At 46.6% G+C, this 12,489-nt stretch overlaps 1 protein-coding gene across 3 annotated transcripts in view; it reads left to right on the top strand.

Moving 5' to 3' along the window:
* The first annotated feature begins 812 nt into the window (after positions 1–812).
* Positions 813–12,489, top strand: part of NCAPH (non-SMC condensin I complex subunit H) — a 36,028-nt gene continuing 24,351 nt past the window's right edge. The window contains exons 1-6 of one of the 3 annotated variants that reach the window (XM_014791633.2): positions 813–910; positions 7,754–7,973; positions 8,122–8,212; positions 9,081–9,173; positions 9,506–9,644; positions 10,117–10,241. In XM_014791633.2, coding sequence (XP_014647119.1) covers positions 892–910; positions 7,754–7,973; positions 8,122–8,212; positions 9,081–9,173; positions 9,506–9,644; positions 10,117–10,241 — 687 coding nt within the window. In that variant the 5' untranslated portion in view covers positions 813–891. Of the gene's footprint in view, positions 911–1,803; positions 2,332–7,729; positions 7,974–8,121; positions 8,213–9,080; positions 9,174–9,505; positions 9,645–10,116; positions 10,242–12,489 lie in introns of those variants that run through there. The other 2 variants (XM_004435913.3, XM_087426161.1) reach the window with 2 other exon arrangements.

Below are 12,489 nucleotides of genomic sequence, written 5' to 3' on the forward strand. Positions count from 1 at the left end.
CTGATGGCATGGAGTGGGCAAATGGTGTCAGGGTTGCTGAACAGTCCTACAAAGAGAGCAAGAGTCCCACACGTCAAGAACTGTTTCATCCTGAATGCCAATAGCATCCTTAAGAAACACTATAAAATGCCGGGTGTGTATTATAAGAAACTATAGGATGTTCTAGGGATATTTGGAGGAATTGTCCTGGCCGTTTCCTCCCATAATACAATTCTTGGGATCAGATGAAGCAGAATGAAGGGATAGGTGGCACATGACACCCGTCTCATTTCCAACCTTAACTTTTTTTTTTTGAACGGGGGGTGGAGATATCCAGGAAGCTTTTCTCAAAATTCTGAACAAAAACGATGGCCTTCCTTTAAAAATCTACATGCAACATTTTGCATCTGTCCTTCCCCTGCCTGGAACGCGCCTCATTCCGGCGTGGGCTCCTTTTCATCTCCGTCCCACACCCAGCCCATCACTTGCTACCTCCTTAGCGTTTTGCTACCCTCACAGCACAGGTCGCTATGGGAAATCAACTTGTTTCCTGGTAATCCGCTTCCTCCATTAGAAAGTAAATTCCGTGAAAGCAGAGCCCTCGCCCTTCCTGCTCCACGCTGGGTCCTTAGCGCCCAGTTCCGCGTCTAGCGCCGAAAGCAGGGAGTTTTCATACTATTTCGGAAGGGTGCACGAACCCGCTACAGTACAACCACCGGATCCCAGTCCCGAGCCCTCAATCCGCGACGTCTCACTCCTCCGCGGCTGGCGCGAACCTTTTCCGGCGGAGGACAAGCAGGTCTGCGCAGGCGCGCCCCTGGCCCCGCCCACAGGCGACGTCACTCGGGCCGTTACGGCGCGCAGGCTGTTACGGCGCGCGATTTAAACCGCTCCAGCGACGCGGGGAGAGAGATGGGAACTCTCTGCCCAGGTGAGGCTGGGTGGGAGGGACGCGCTGCGGCGAGGGCCCGGCGCGAAGCGGTGCTCCGAGCGGGCAGGGCAAGCGGGCCTGAGCGGGGAGTGCGGATGTTCTCGGCCTTGTTCTCTGAGGGCCGAGGGGGAGTCAGGCCGGCGGCGGGGAAGGGACGGGCGGGCGGTGGAGTGCGCTCCGCCAATCAGGACGCGGCTCTGGCCAGCGTCGGGAGCGCGCGCGGGCCGGCCCCACTCGTCGGTTCCCGAGCGGGGTGTGGGGCGCCCTGCCCCCTGGGGTCCTGCCCCGTGCCTGGTGTCTCTCCATTAAGAAGGGGGTGTTCCTGGAGTGCACGTTAGTTAGGACCCTCGAGGCGTTGTGGTTACCGCTGTATGCTTAGCGCGCACGCATCTAGTTTTACATTCGTTCAGCAAGTACTGAGCGCTCCCTTTGGGCCAGACCCTCGGTCAGGTGCAGAGATACAGTAAAGAACAAAACAGACGGGATCCCAACCTCTGGGAGCTTGTATTTTAGTTGAGGAGACACAGTAAACAAACGAAACAATTACAGATGAGGCTGTGATTGAGAAAAGCGGAGTGGGGGAGGGGCCCCTATGGATTAGGGATTCAGGGAAGATCTTTTTTTTTTTTTTTTTTTTTTTTAAAGATTTTATTTATTCAGTTTTTTCCCCCCAAAGCCCCAGTAGATAGTTGTATGTCACAGGTTCACATCCTTCCAGTTGCTGCACGTGGGACTCGGCCTCACGTTGGCCGGAGAAGTGGTGCCTCGGGGCGCTCCCGGGATCCGAACCCGGGCCGCCAGCATCAAAGCGCGCGCACCCAACCGCCAAGCCACGGAGCCGGCCCTCAGGGAAGATCTTAAAGCAGAGACTGGGGAACGTGTTCCAGGCAGAAGGAGGCAGTGCAAAGGGCAAGCAGGAAAGCCTGGCTTGGGTTAGGACGGGAACACTGGCTAAATAGTGAGGTCACTCAGGTAGCCAGGGACTTTGTAGGTCTTGGTAAGAGGTTTGGGAATTTAGAGTTACGTTTTGGACATAGTAAATGACTTACCCGAGAGACAGTCAGGTGAAGGAGTAAATAAACACTTGGATAAGAGTTTGACACTTAGGGGAGTGATATGGGTCAGGAAAGTGGCCCATGGATTGAGAAATAAGTTTGGACATCATCATCATCATGTAGATCGTAAAACCGTGAGATGACCGTGAGATGACTAGGAAGACCCTGTAGAGAAAGCACCCAGGGCCAACATTTAGAAGCTGGATAGGGAAGGAAGAGCTGGAAAAACTCAGAAGAAAGTGGTATCATAGAGGCCAAGATTGTTTCACGAAGCAGGAGGTTGTCAGCTGTTTCAGATACTGTTGACTCTCAAGAGAGATGAGACCTGAAAAGTGACCGTTGGATTGAGCGACCTGGAAGTTGCAGGTGACTGTGATAAGATGGTTTTCATTAAGTTGGGGGATGGGAGCCAGACCGGAGGTGAGGAAGTGGTTGCAGAAAGTGTTTTTGAGCTCAGTAACCATCTGTTGAATGAACAGGTGCATGATATTAAAGGCAACGAGGGAAATCAAAGAATATTCCAAGAATTGAAGCGTGTGTCTAATTCCCATCTTGAGTCTCCCTCCTAGACAAGTTCCTCCCTCAGTGCTTCCTATTTCTATTAAGGTCTCTTCTGCCAAGGTCCAGCTCCCTTCCTTACCTTGCAGTGCCCACACCGAATAGTCACAAGCCTTTTTGGTTCAGTCTCTAAAAATGCCTCTTGCCTCCTTCCGTTTTTACTTTTTCTTTTGTTTGTTTTGACCTCAGCTGAGAGTCATGTTAATCATACACTTCAGCTGGTGGGAAGCTATTCGGGGAAAATGTAAAGTTCTCCTTGTATTTTTTTTATTCTCTTTTGTCTCTATTCACCACTCCTTTTCCCTTTCCCCTCACATGGGCAATCATTTAGTATTTATTGTGTATCACTGTTTTTAGTGTGTTCCTATAAAATGTTATATTGTACTTTTTTTTTTTGTGAGGAAGATCAGCCCTGAGCTAACATCTGATGCCAATCCTCCTCTTTTTTCTGAGGAAGATTGGCTCTGAGCTAACATCCGTGCCCATCTTCCTCTACTTTATATGAGACGCTGCCACAGCATGGCTCGACAAGCAGTGTGTCAGTGCGTGCCCGGGGTCCAAACCAGCGAACCCTGGGCCGCTGCAGCGGAGAGCGCGCACTTAACCGCTTGCGCCACTGGGCTGGCCCCCTATATTGTGCTTTTTTTATATCACCAGTTCTGAACCAGCTGAGATGAACATTCTTATTCTCATTTGGAGGATGAAGAAGCAGGTGCTTGGAGCATTTACTTGCTTGAAATTTCTCCAGTTGGTTAGTGATGGAGCTGGGGTTTGAAGCCAAGCCTTCTGATTCTTAAATCTGGAAACTCCCTCAAGGTCTCTCAGTTCCTTCATCTCTTTCTTCCAATGATCTTGTTTCTTGCCCTACCATAATAGGCCATAGCCACTGACTACCGTCATTATCAACAGCTGCAACCACTCTATCTCAGTCTTAAGCACCCCACTTCCACTCATATCTTTCCACCTCCCTCCCCCTTGTTCCCCGACGCCAACAGTCTTTTGACCCGGCAGACCTATGTTCTGCTTTTCACTGTCCCTCACCTCTCATGTCCTCGTTCCCCTCCTTACTTGGCTTACATGCCGTGGTCAATCAACATAATCGCTCCCTTTCATACACCTGTAACTCCTTGCCGTCTTGCTTCTTTACACTTGCTTGACAAAATCATAACCCTGGTTAATTCCGGCTCTTCCCCAGCCACTGCACACTGATAGTTTCAAGGGGCCCTAGAGCTGCCCAGCAGTCATACTGTATTCCCTGGTTCTTCCCCTCTCCTTCTCCTAGATGACTGTTCCCTAATCTCCTTTCTCTCCTAAAATCTCCAGTACCTCGTCCCTAGCCCTCACCCTTAGCTGCTGAGTTTTTGGTTTTTATTCACCTCCTATTTTACTAAGAAGATAAAAGCAATCAAAAGAGAACATCCACAAGTCTGCGATTGCACCCCCTCCCCTCTCTGCATCTGTGCCTGTGTTCTCTGCCTTCCTTCCTGTTGCTATGGATGGGCTGTCTGTGCTCTCAGCAAAGGCAACCCCTTTACCTGCTTGAGTACATGGTTTAGCAACTTTTCCCCTTTCTTCTGCATGATCTCTGTGAGTATTGGTTCCCCAAAGATGTCCAGAACCAGTGAATGTGTTATCTTACATGGTAAAAGGGACTTTGCAGATATGATTAAGTTAAGGATCTTGAGATGAGGAGGTTATCCTGGATTATCTGGATGGGCTCAATATAATCACAATGGTCCGTATAAGAGAGAGGAAGGAGGGTCAGAGTCAGCGAAGGAGCTGTGATGACAGAAGCCAGAGGGTGAGGTGATGGGAGGAAGGGACCACAAGCCAAGCAATGTAGGCAGCCTCTAGAAGCTGAAAAAGGCAAGGACACAGATTCTTCCCTAAAGCCTCCAGAAAGAATGCAACTCTGCTGACATCTTGATTTTAGACTTCTGACTCCAGAACTGCAAGAGAATACATTTGTGTTGTTTCAAACCACTAAGTTTGTGGTAAGTTGTATAGCAGTGATAGGAAACGAATATAATCTCTTTGCTTCATTCTTTCTACCAAGCTGGGGTTTTTTCCATCTTAAAATTACTTTCTTGACCTCACTTCCCTTTCAACTGCCTCCCTCCCATTTCTCTCCTTTTACAGCATAAGTCCTTGAAAACCTTGTCTCCACTTGCTGTCTCCAATTTTTCTTCTCCCATCTGTCTTAAATAGGTGCCTGTTTGACTTTCTCCTCCTCCCCCTGCTATTCTAGGAAAACTGCTCTTGTCGAGATCACCGGTAACTTCCAGGTTGCTAAACCAATCATCAGTTCTCAGGCCTCATCTAATTTGACCTCATTTCAGACCTCATTAATTTGGCAGTGAATTGTCAGAAACCCATCAGCCCCCCAAGGCACCCAAACTATAGAGGTTCTAGCCATAGAATATTAGAGTTGGAAAATGTCTTGATGGGAAATGTGCAGTGAACTTCCAGTCCTGTGACAGGCCCCAAGCCCCTCTTTAGATACGGGAAATGTGCTGGTGAGGTTTCTTGAGCAAATATTTTGTTCATCACTCCTTCCTCCCCTGAAATATTCTCTTCACCTGGCTTTTAGAACACCACATTCTCCAGGTTTTCTCTCTACCTCACTAGTTCACATTCCCCATCTCTTTTGCTGGTTCTTTGTTCCTTCTCTTTAAACTTTTGAGGTATTCTAGATCTCAGCCTTCTGCTCTTCCCTATCTACACTCATTTATTTGGTGTTCTCATCTAGCCTTAGGGCTTTGAATACTCTCTGGATGCTTATGATATCCAAATTTATATATCCAGCCCAGAACTTTTCCCTAAACTCTAGGCTTAAATATCCAACTGTCTACCCTACCCTAGTTGGATGACTAGTGAGCATCTCAAGCCTGGCGTGTCCCAAACTGAGCCCTGATCTTGCCTCCTTTCCCCACAAACAAGCTGCTCCTGTGGTCTTCCTCTGTCAGGTCACGGCAGCTCCATTTCGTCAGCTGTTCAGGGTGACTTTGGAGTTATCCTGATTCTTCTCTTTTCTCCTATGCCCTGCATTTAATCCATCAGGAAATCTTGTTGGCTGTGTCTTGAGACCATACCCAGCGTCTGACCACGTCTTATCACCTCCACAGCTACCTTTCTGGTCTGAGCCGCCCTCGTCTCCTGTCCTGGTTATTGGTAGTCACCTCTTAGTTGATCTTCCTGCTTGTCAATTCTTGCTCCCTTTTCAGTCTATTTTCAGCGTAGCAGCCATAGGGATCTTCTTGAAGCATAGGTTAGATCACTTTATTTCTTTTCTCACCACCGTCCTATCACTTCCTTTCTTGCTCCACGTGAAAGCCAAAGTCTTTACGGTGGCCCGGAAGTTGGGCTCCTGTGCCTCTCCCAGTTGTCCTCCCTTGCTCTGACTAGTTGGTGCTCCTGCTGCAGCAGGCCCTGGAGAGCCTGTCTCACTCCACTTGGCCACACTGGCCCCCTTGACGTGCCAGGCACGTTCCCACCTCCGTACTTGCTCTTCCCTCTGCGTCGATGTAGCTTCCCCCAAAAATCTGCACGGTCTGGATTCTGATGTTCCTTTCTTGGTGAAGCCTTTCCTGACCACTGTATTTAAAATAGCCTTCCACCTCCACTCCCCCGTCCTCCTCTTTCCCCTCCCATGCTATGCTTTATCTCCCCTAACATGCCATCTGTTTTCTAACTACTTCTTATGAAAAGGTTCAAACACGCTGGGACACTGAAAGACTAAGACAGTAAACAGCTTTATACTCACTACCTAGATCCAACTCTTGTTAACATTTTGCCATGTTTTCTTTATCCTCCCTCACACACACACATCTTTGGCTGATTCGGTAACAAGTTGCACACTTCATGTCACGTTACCCCTAAGTTGTTTCTCATGGGTCTCCCAGAAGTAAGAATATTCTTCTACATACCATAATACCGTTATCACACCTAGGGAAATAAAAATCAATTCCCTAATGTTATCTGTTATCCAGACTATATTCCACATTTCCCTGTTTATCCCCTAAATGTTGTCTATAGCTGATTTTTGTTTGACCAAGGATTGGCTGAAAGTTCAGATATTGTTTTTAGTTTGTATGACTCTCTGGTTTCGTTTCGAGAAGAGTTCTACTTTTTTTGTATGTGTGTGTGTGAGGACGATCAGCCCTGAGCTAACTTCTGATGCCAATCCTCCTCTTTTTTGCTGAGGAAGATCGGCCCTGGGCTAACATCTGTGCCCATCTTCCTCTACTTTATATGGCACGCCACCACAGCATGGCTTGACAAGTGGTGCGTCGGTGCGCGCCCGGGATCTGAACCTGCAAACCCCGGGCGCATGGAACGCGCCCTTGACTGCTGCGCTACCAGGCCGGCCCCACCTACTTTTTTTTTGATGTTGATTTGTTTAAGAGACTAAGCCGGTTGTCTTGTAAACTGTCCCACATTCTGAATTTGTCTGAAAGTTTCCTTGTGATATCATTTAACTTGTCCCTCTAGCCCTTGTATTTCTTATAAACTGGAAGTTAGATCTAAAGTCTTAGGTTAAACATCTTTGGCAAAAGTATTTTATGGGTGATGCTATGAATTTTATATTTTGTCCCATCAGGAGATGAGTAAGTTTCAAGTCTCATTTTTAGAGAAGCTATGTTTGATTGCTTGGTTAACATGGTGACTGCTAGATCTTTCGTTGTAGAAGACATTTTTCCCTTTGCAGTTAGCAAGTAATCTGTGAGTGATTCTTTGGAACATTCTATTTATTTTCCTATTTGTGTTGCTTATTCTGTGTCTCCCTGCTGGGATTAGAACCTAGCCTGTCTGACTTGATAGCCCATACCTCACTCTTATCTCAGCATCTTCTCTCTCCCTTGCCTGGCATTACGGTTATATGCGTCTGTTGTTCTGTTAGTTTGTGAGCTTATCAGAGGCAGTGACTTTTTCTTACCCACCTTTCTATCCCATTTAGTGCTTTAGATTCACAATAGCTGCATAGTGGATATTTGTCTCAGATCAACAAGGAAGCATCAGAAACCCATCACTCCTCAAGAAACCCAGACTGTAGAGGTTCTAGCCACAGAATATTGGAGTTGGAAAGGATCTTGGGGGGAAATGTGCAGTGAACTTCCACCCCTGTGACAGGCCCTAAGCCCCCCTTTACATGTGGGAAATGTTGTTGAAGGTTTCTTGAGCAAGTGTTTTGTTCCATCACTGTCAGGAACAATGAGTAACTCTTCTTCAGATACACGTGGAGACCCCCAGAGTGCCTCCTTACCTTCAGAACGAGTGTTCTCGATGCCCTTGCCCAGGAAAGCCTCTCTCAGTATTCCTGATACCCCAGTCCTTAAAGACTTTCCTCAGAATGACGATGAAAAGGAGCGACTGCAGCGGAGGCGCTCCAGGGTCACTGACCTGCAGTTAAATGCCGACTCGCCTCATTTCCTAGCCTCCCCCTCCAGCAGGTGAGTGTATTCTGGGCTGCGTCCTTGGGGTGGCCACCTTGATGTGGGTCTGGCGTCTCCACAATACCTCACCGGTTCTGGGTCTGGATTTTGACAAGTTAGTGTCGTGGATCCTTGCCAGAGTGTTTTGTTTTTGTTTTTTATTTAGGAATATTGATGTTTCAGCTACGATTCCTAAGTTTACAAATACACAGATTGCAGAGCATTACTCCACCTGTATCAAACTATCCACTGAAAATGTGAGTGTCTGCTGGTTTATCAGTGAAGATTTTGCAACTTGATCACAGGGGAAACTAGTCTTTCTTATTCTGTAGAGAATGCATGATCAATGATAATTGTGTACTTTTATTCTCCAGCGACTCTTCTTTTGTTTTTGGCTGAGGAAGATTTGCCCTGAGCTAACATCTGTTGCCAGTCTTCCTCTTTTGTATGTGAGCTGCCACAGCATGGCCACTGACAGATGAGTGGTGTAGGTCTGTGCCCGGGAACCGAACCTGGGCTACTGAAGCAGAGCTCCCTGAACTTAACCACTAGGCTCTGGGGCTAGCCCTCCAGCGACTCTTCTTAATGCTCATGTTTTTCAGTATGGTTTTACTGTTTCTTATAGACTTTTGGTGCTTCTTCTGAGAGGTTGCCTGCCACCTGCAGTGTATCCAGAGAGGCAGCATGGCTTAGGGGTTAATAATGTGAGTTCAGGAGCTAGATAGTAGATGGATAGGAGATTGTGGAGCTAATTGTGAGTTCTAGACCTAGCCTGAGGTGGAATCCTGTCTCTGCCACTTACAAGCTGTGGCCTCTGTAGAATGAGAATGAGAATAGTACCTGCCTCATGGAGTTGTTCTGAGGGTGACTGAGTCCCTTTGTGTGCAGTGCTTAGAACAAGGCCTGCACACAGTGAACACTCAGGGACTGTGTGCTTTCACTCTCCAGGCCTTGAGAATGAGGAGGTACACATGTGGATGTAGCTGTGTCACCAGGTGTTTGTGGGAGGTGATATCTGTGGCGAGATGTGGGGTATTTGCGTATAAAAACTTAGCTTCCTGTCAAGGTAGCATTATTTACATGAGCCTAAGCAATAGTAACCTTCCTGCAATTTTCTGTTTTCAGAAAATCACTACGAAGAATGCATTTGGCTTGCACTTGATTGATTTTATGTCAGAGATTCTTAAACAGAAAGACACTGAACCGACCAACTTTAAAGTAAGAAGGATGTCCACTTTTTCTTGCATCTGAATTAATAATGAGAATTATTTCTAATACTTAGCATAGCACAATAATTGAATTCTACAAATACATGAGAGCCTTTCTTGTTTAACACATTTTATTAGCTACTTTGTTTTCTTTCCTAAACTGATGAAATGTAGAGAAGATATCTTTCTGTTGTGTTCTGTTTATTCTCTATCATTCTTAGGGGAATCTTTGTCACTTTTTACTTGAGGGCAAGTAAATATTTCATGAAGCTTGCTGTATTTTGCCTGTTCAGAAGTTCCTTTTTATGCATACCATGAGTACAGCTCTGCTTGTTTGTCTAGGTGGCTGCTGGCACTCTGGATGCCAGCACCAAGATCTATGCTGTGCGTGTAGACGCCGTCCACACTGATGTATTCAGAGTCCTTGGGGGACTGGGCAAAGATGTGCCGTCTCCGGAAGAAGTCGAGAGCCTTGGTGCAGGTACGTGGGTTGGGATCTGGATTTAAGGGGCTTTTTATAGGGTGTGGCAGGTAGTTATTTGAGTAATATACTGGAATGAAGTCACAGGAAATCAATTTTCTCGTTCTGTTAAAGACATGGACATTTCAGCATTGTATATGAGAAGATACTCAAACACTAGAGTTTAACTTCAGAAAAGAGAAGGACCTTATAAAAGCTTTTAGATTTTATTTAGGCAAGACTGAGTAAACATCACCAACTAGGAATCTTCTGAATTGGGGGTCTTTGGAAAGTGACTTGTATTAGGAGCTAGAGACTTAATCTAGTAGTGTGGTTTCTCTAAGCTGCGGCTTAGATGTGCCTGTTGCTTTGAGAGAAAGGCACATGTTTAAATTATGATCACTCTTTAGCGATTTGAAGATCTTGAATTAATAAGTTCAATTACATGCTCCAAAGCAATCCTTGCAGTGCACAGTCTCATTCCTTCCTTTAGATGAAAGTGCTGCTGAAGCGGGAACAATCAAAAAGGCTCCAAAGCCAAAGAAGAAGCACTCCTACAAAACCATCGAGCAGAACGTAAGCAACCTCAACGTCTCCGAGGGAGATCGAAAATGTGAGGTGAGGAACTGTGTGCACGCTGTGGTCGCTGACAAGTAGGAACCTCAGGCTGAAACTTGGCAGAGCTAAGCCTGCCTTTCTGGTATGTGCTTGTTTAGGCCTCAAGGGAGTAAAATATTCAACTGGTATCTGCATTATCATCCTTTAGCTTGATAGTGAGGGCTGAAGGGGTAAGTCCCTGTTTTTCCTTCAGTATTTCAGAATGATTGAGTAGCAAGAGATGGTAAATTACTGAGAAATCTGATTGATTAAAACATTTATTTTCTTTCCTAGTACTTGCAGCCGTGACGATGCTAGCTAACATTTACTGTGTACTTACTGGGCACGCTCTGCTGCCCTAAGCCTGTGACCTATGTTGACTCATTAATCCTCACAACATCCTTGTGACATTTTATGAAGAGGAAATTGAGGTGCAGGGCTGTTAATTAACTTGCCCAAGATGATACAACTAGTAAGTAAGCTAGGATTTGAAGCTAAGTGGTCTGGCTCCAGGGTCCTTCATCTTAACAGCCTTACCATCTGGCAAATCCTAAAGAATCTGCTGAAAGAAATGGTACCAGAGGCCTCATTTGTAATTAGCACAATTAATTTAAAGCAAACAGGTGTCACTACAAAATTTTTAAAAATTTTGCTGTTAAAAACACTATCTCATGAACGTTCTTGTATATATTATCTTTGTACTCTTCTGGGAGTGTATCTATAAGAAAATTCTGAGACATGGAATTTCCATTCCCCTCAAAAAAAGGTTGTACCAATTTACTCTCCCACCAACAATGAACTAGATTACTTCTTTTTTTTTTTTTTTTTTTGTGAGGAGGACCAGCCCTGAGCTAACATCCAATGCCAATCCTCCTCTTTTTTGCTGAGGAAGACTGGCCCTGGGCTAACATCCCTGCCCATCTTCCTCCACTTTATATGGGATGCCGCCACAGCATGGCTTAACAAGCGGTGTGTCAGTGTGCACCCGGGATCCGAACCGGCGAACCCCAGGCCGCCGCAGCAGAACGTGCGCACTTAACCGCTTGCGCCACTGGGCTGGCCCCTAAATTACTTCTTTTACCTCCACAACATTCGTAAATGGTACTTAAGGTCACGAGACTAGAATTGACCACCAAGGGAATGATCATATGTAAAAAAAGGACTGAGCCCTGGAGTACCCCAATCTTAAAGAGTTCAGAGAGCTGAAGAAGAAACATCCAGTAGGTAGGAGGAAAACCAGGAGAGTGTGGTATTCAAATAGAAAGTTTCAGGGAGGAGGGAGTGATCAACCATGTCAAATGTGGCAAACTGAGGCCACTGGTGAGCTTGGTGGAGGGGCCCTGTGGAGCTGAAACTCATACCTCCAAGGAAGGGCTGCCACTTGGCTGGTGCTGGTGTCCCTGAGTCAGGAGGAGAGGACCCAGACCTCTGAGGAGGGCATGCTGGTTGATGCTGGTGTCTCTGAGGGGCACACAGTGAGGCTGGTTCTGTGACTGTGAGAAAAAGTGCAAATTGAATTCAGCTACTGGGACAGATAGGACCCACTGCATCTGGGGAGAAGAAGCACAGCTGGGTGACAAAGGAACAGGAAGCCTACAAGAAGCAAGTCCTTGCTCATTTTTCTAGCCCTGCAGTCTCCCTCTAGTGCCCCCTATTGGTGGAGCCCAACAGGGAGCTGCTGGCAAAGCTGAACAGTCCCAGACCCAGCAGCACAGAGCAGAGGATGGAAGGTGGGTTTGGAGCTGAGAGGTAATAGCTTAATAACTAGCAGAGAGGTAAAGTGTTGTAATATCTACTTTTATTTTGTTTTTGTTTTTGTTTTTTTTGGTGAGGAAGATCAGCCCTGAGCTGACATCCATGCTAATCCTCCTCTTTTTGCTGAGGAAGACTGGCTCTGAGCTAACATCTATTGCCAATACTCCCCCTTTTTTCCCCCAAAGCCCCAGTAGATAGTTGTATGTCATAGCTGCACACCCTTCTAGTTGCTCTATGTGGGACACGGCCTCAGCATGGCCGGAGAAGCGGTGTGTTGGTGCGCGCCTGGGATCTGAACCCGGGGCCGCCAGTAGTGGAGCGTGCGCACTTAACCACTAAGCCACAGGGCCGGCCCAATATCTACTTTTAAAAAGGTTCTGTTGGGGGGTGGGGTGGGGAGAGAAAGCAAATATGAAAAGTGTTACCCTTTGGGGAATCTAGGTAAAAGTTACACAGAGGTTCATATTACTGTTTCAACATTCTTGTAGGCTTGAAATTTTTCATAATGGGGGGA

Source organism: Ceratotherium simum, chromosome 40 (genome assembly GCF_057802395.1).
Source record: "Ceratotherium simum simum isolate JZ-2026a chromosome 40, ASM5780239v1, whole genome shotgun sequence".
In the NCBI taxonomy this organism is placed as follows: Eukaryota; Metazoa; Chordata; class Mammalia; order Perissodactyla; family Rhinocerotidae; genus Ceratotherium; species Ceratotherium simum.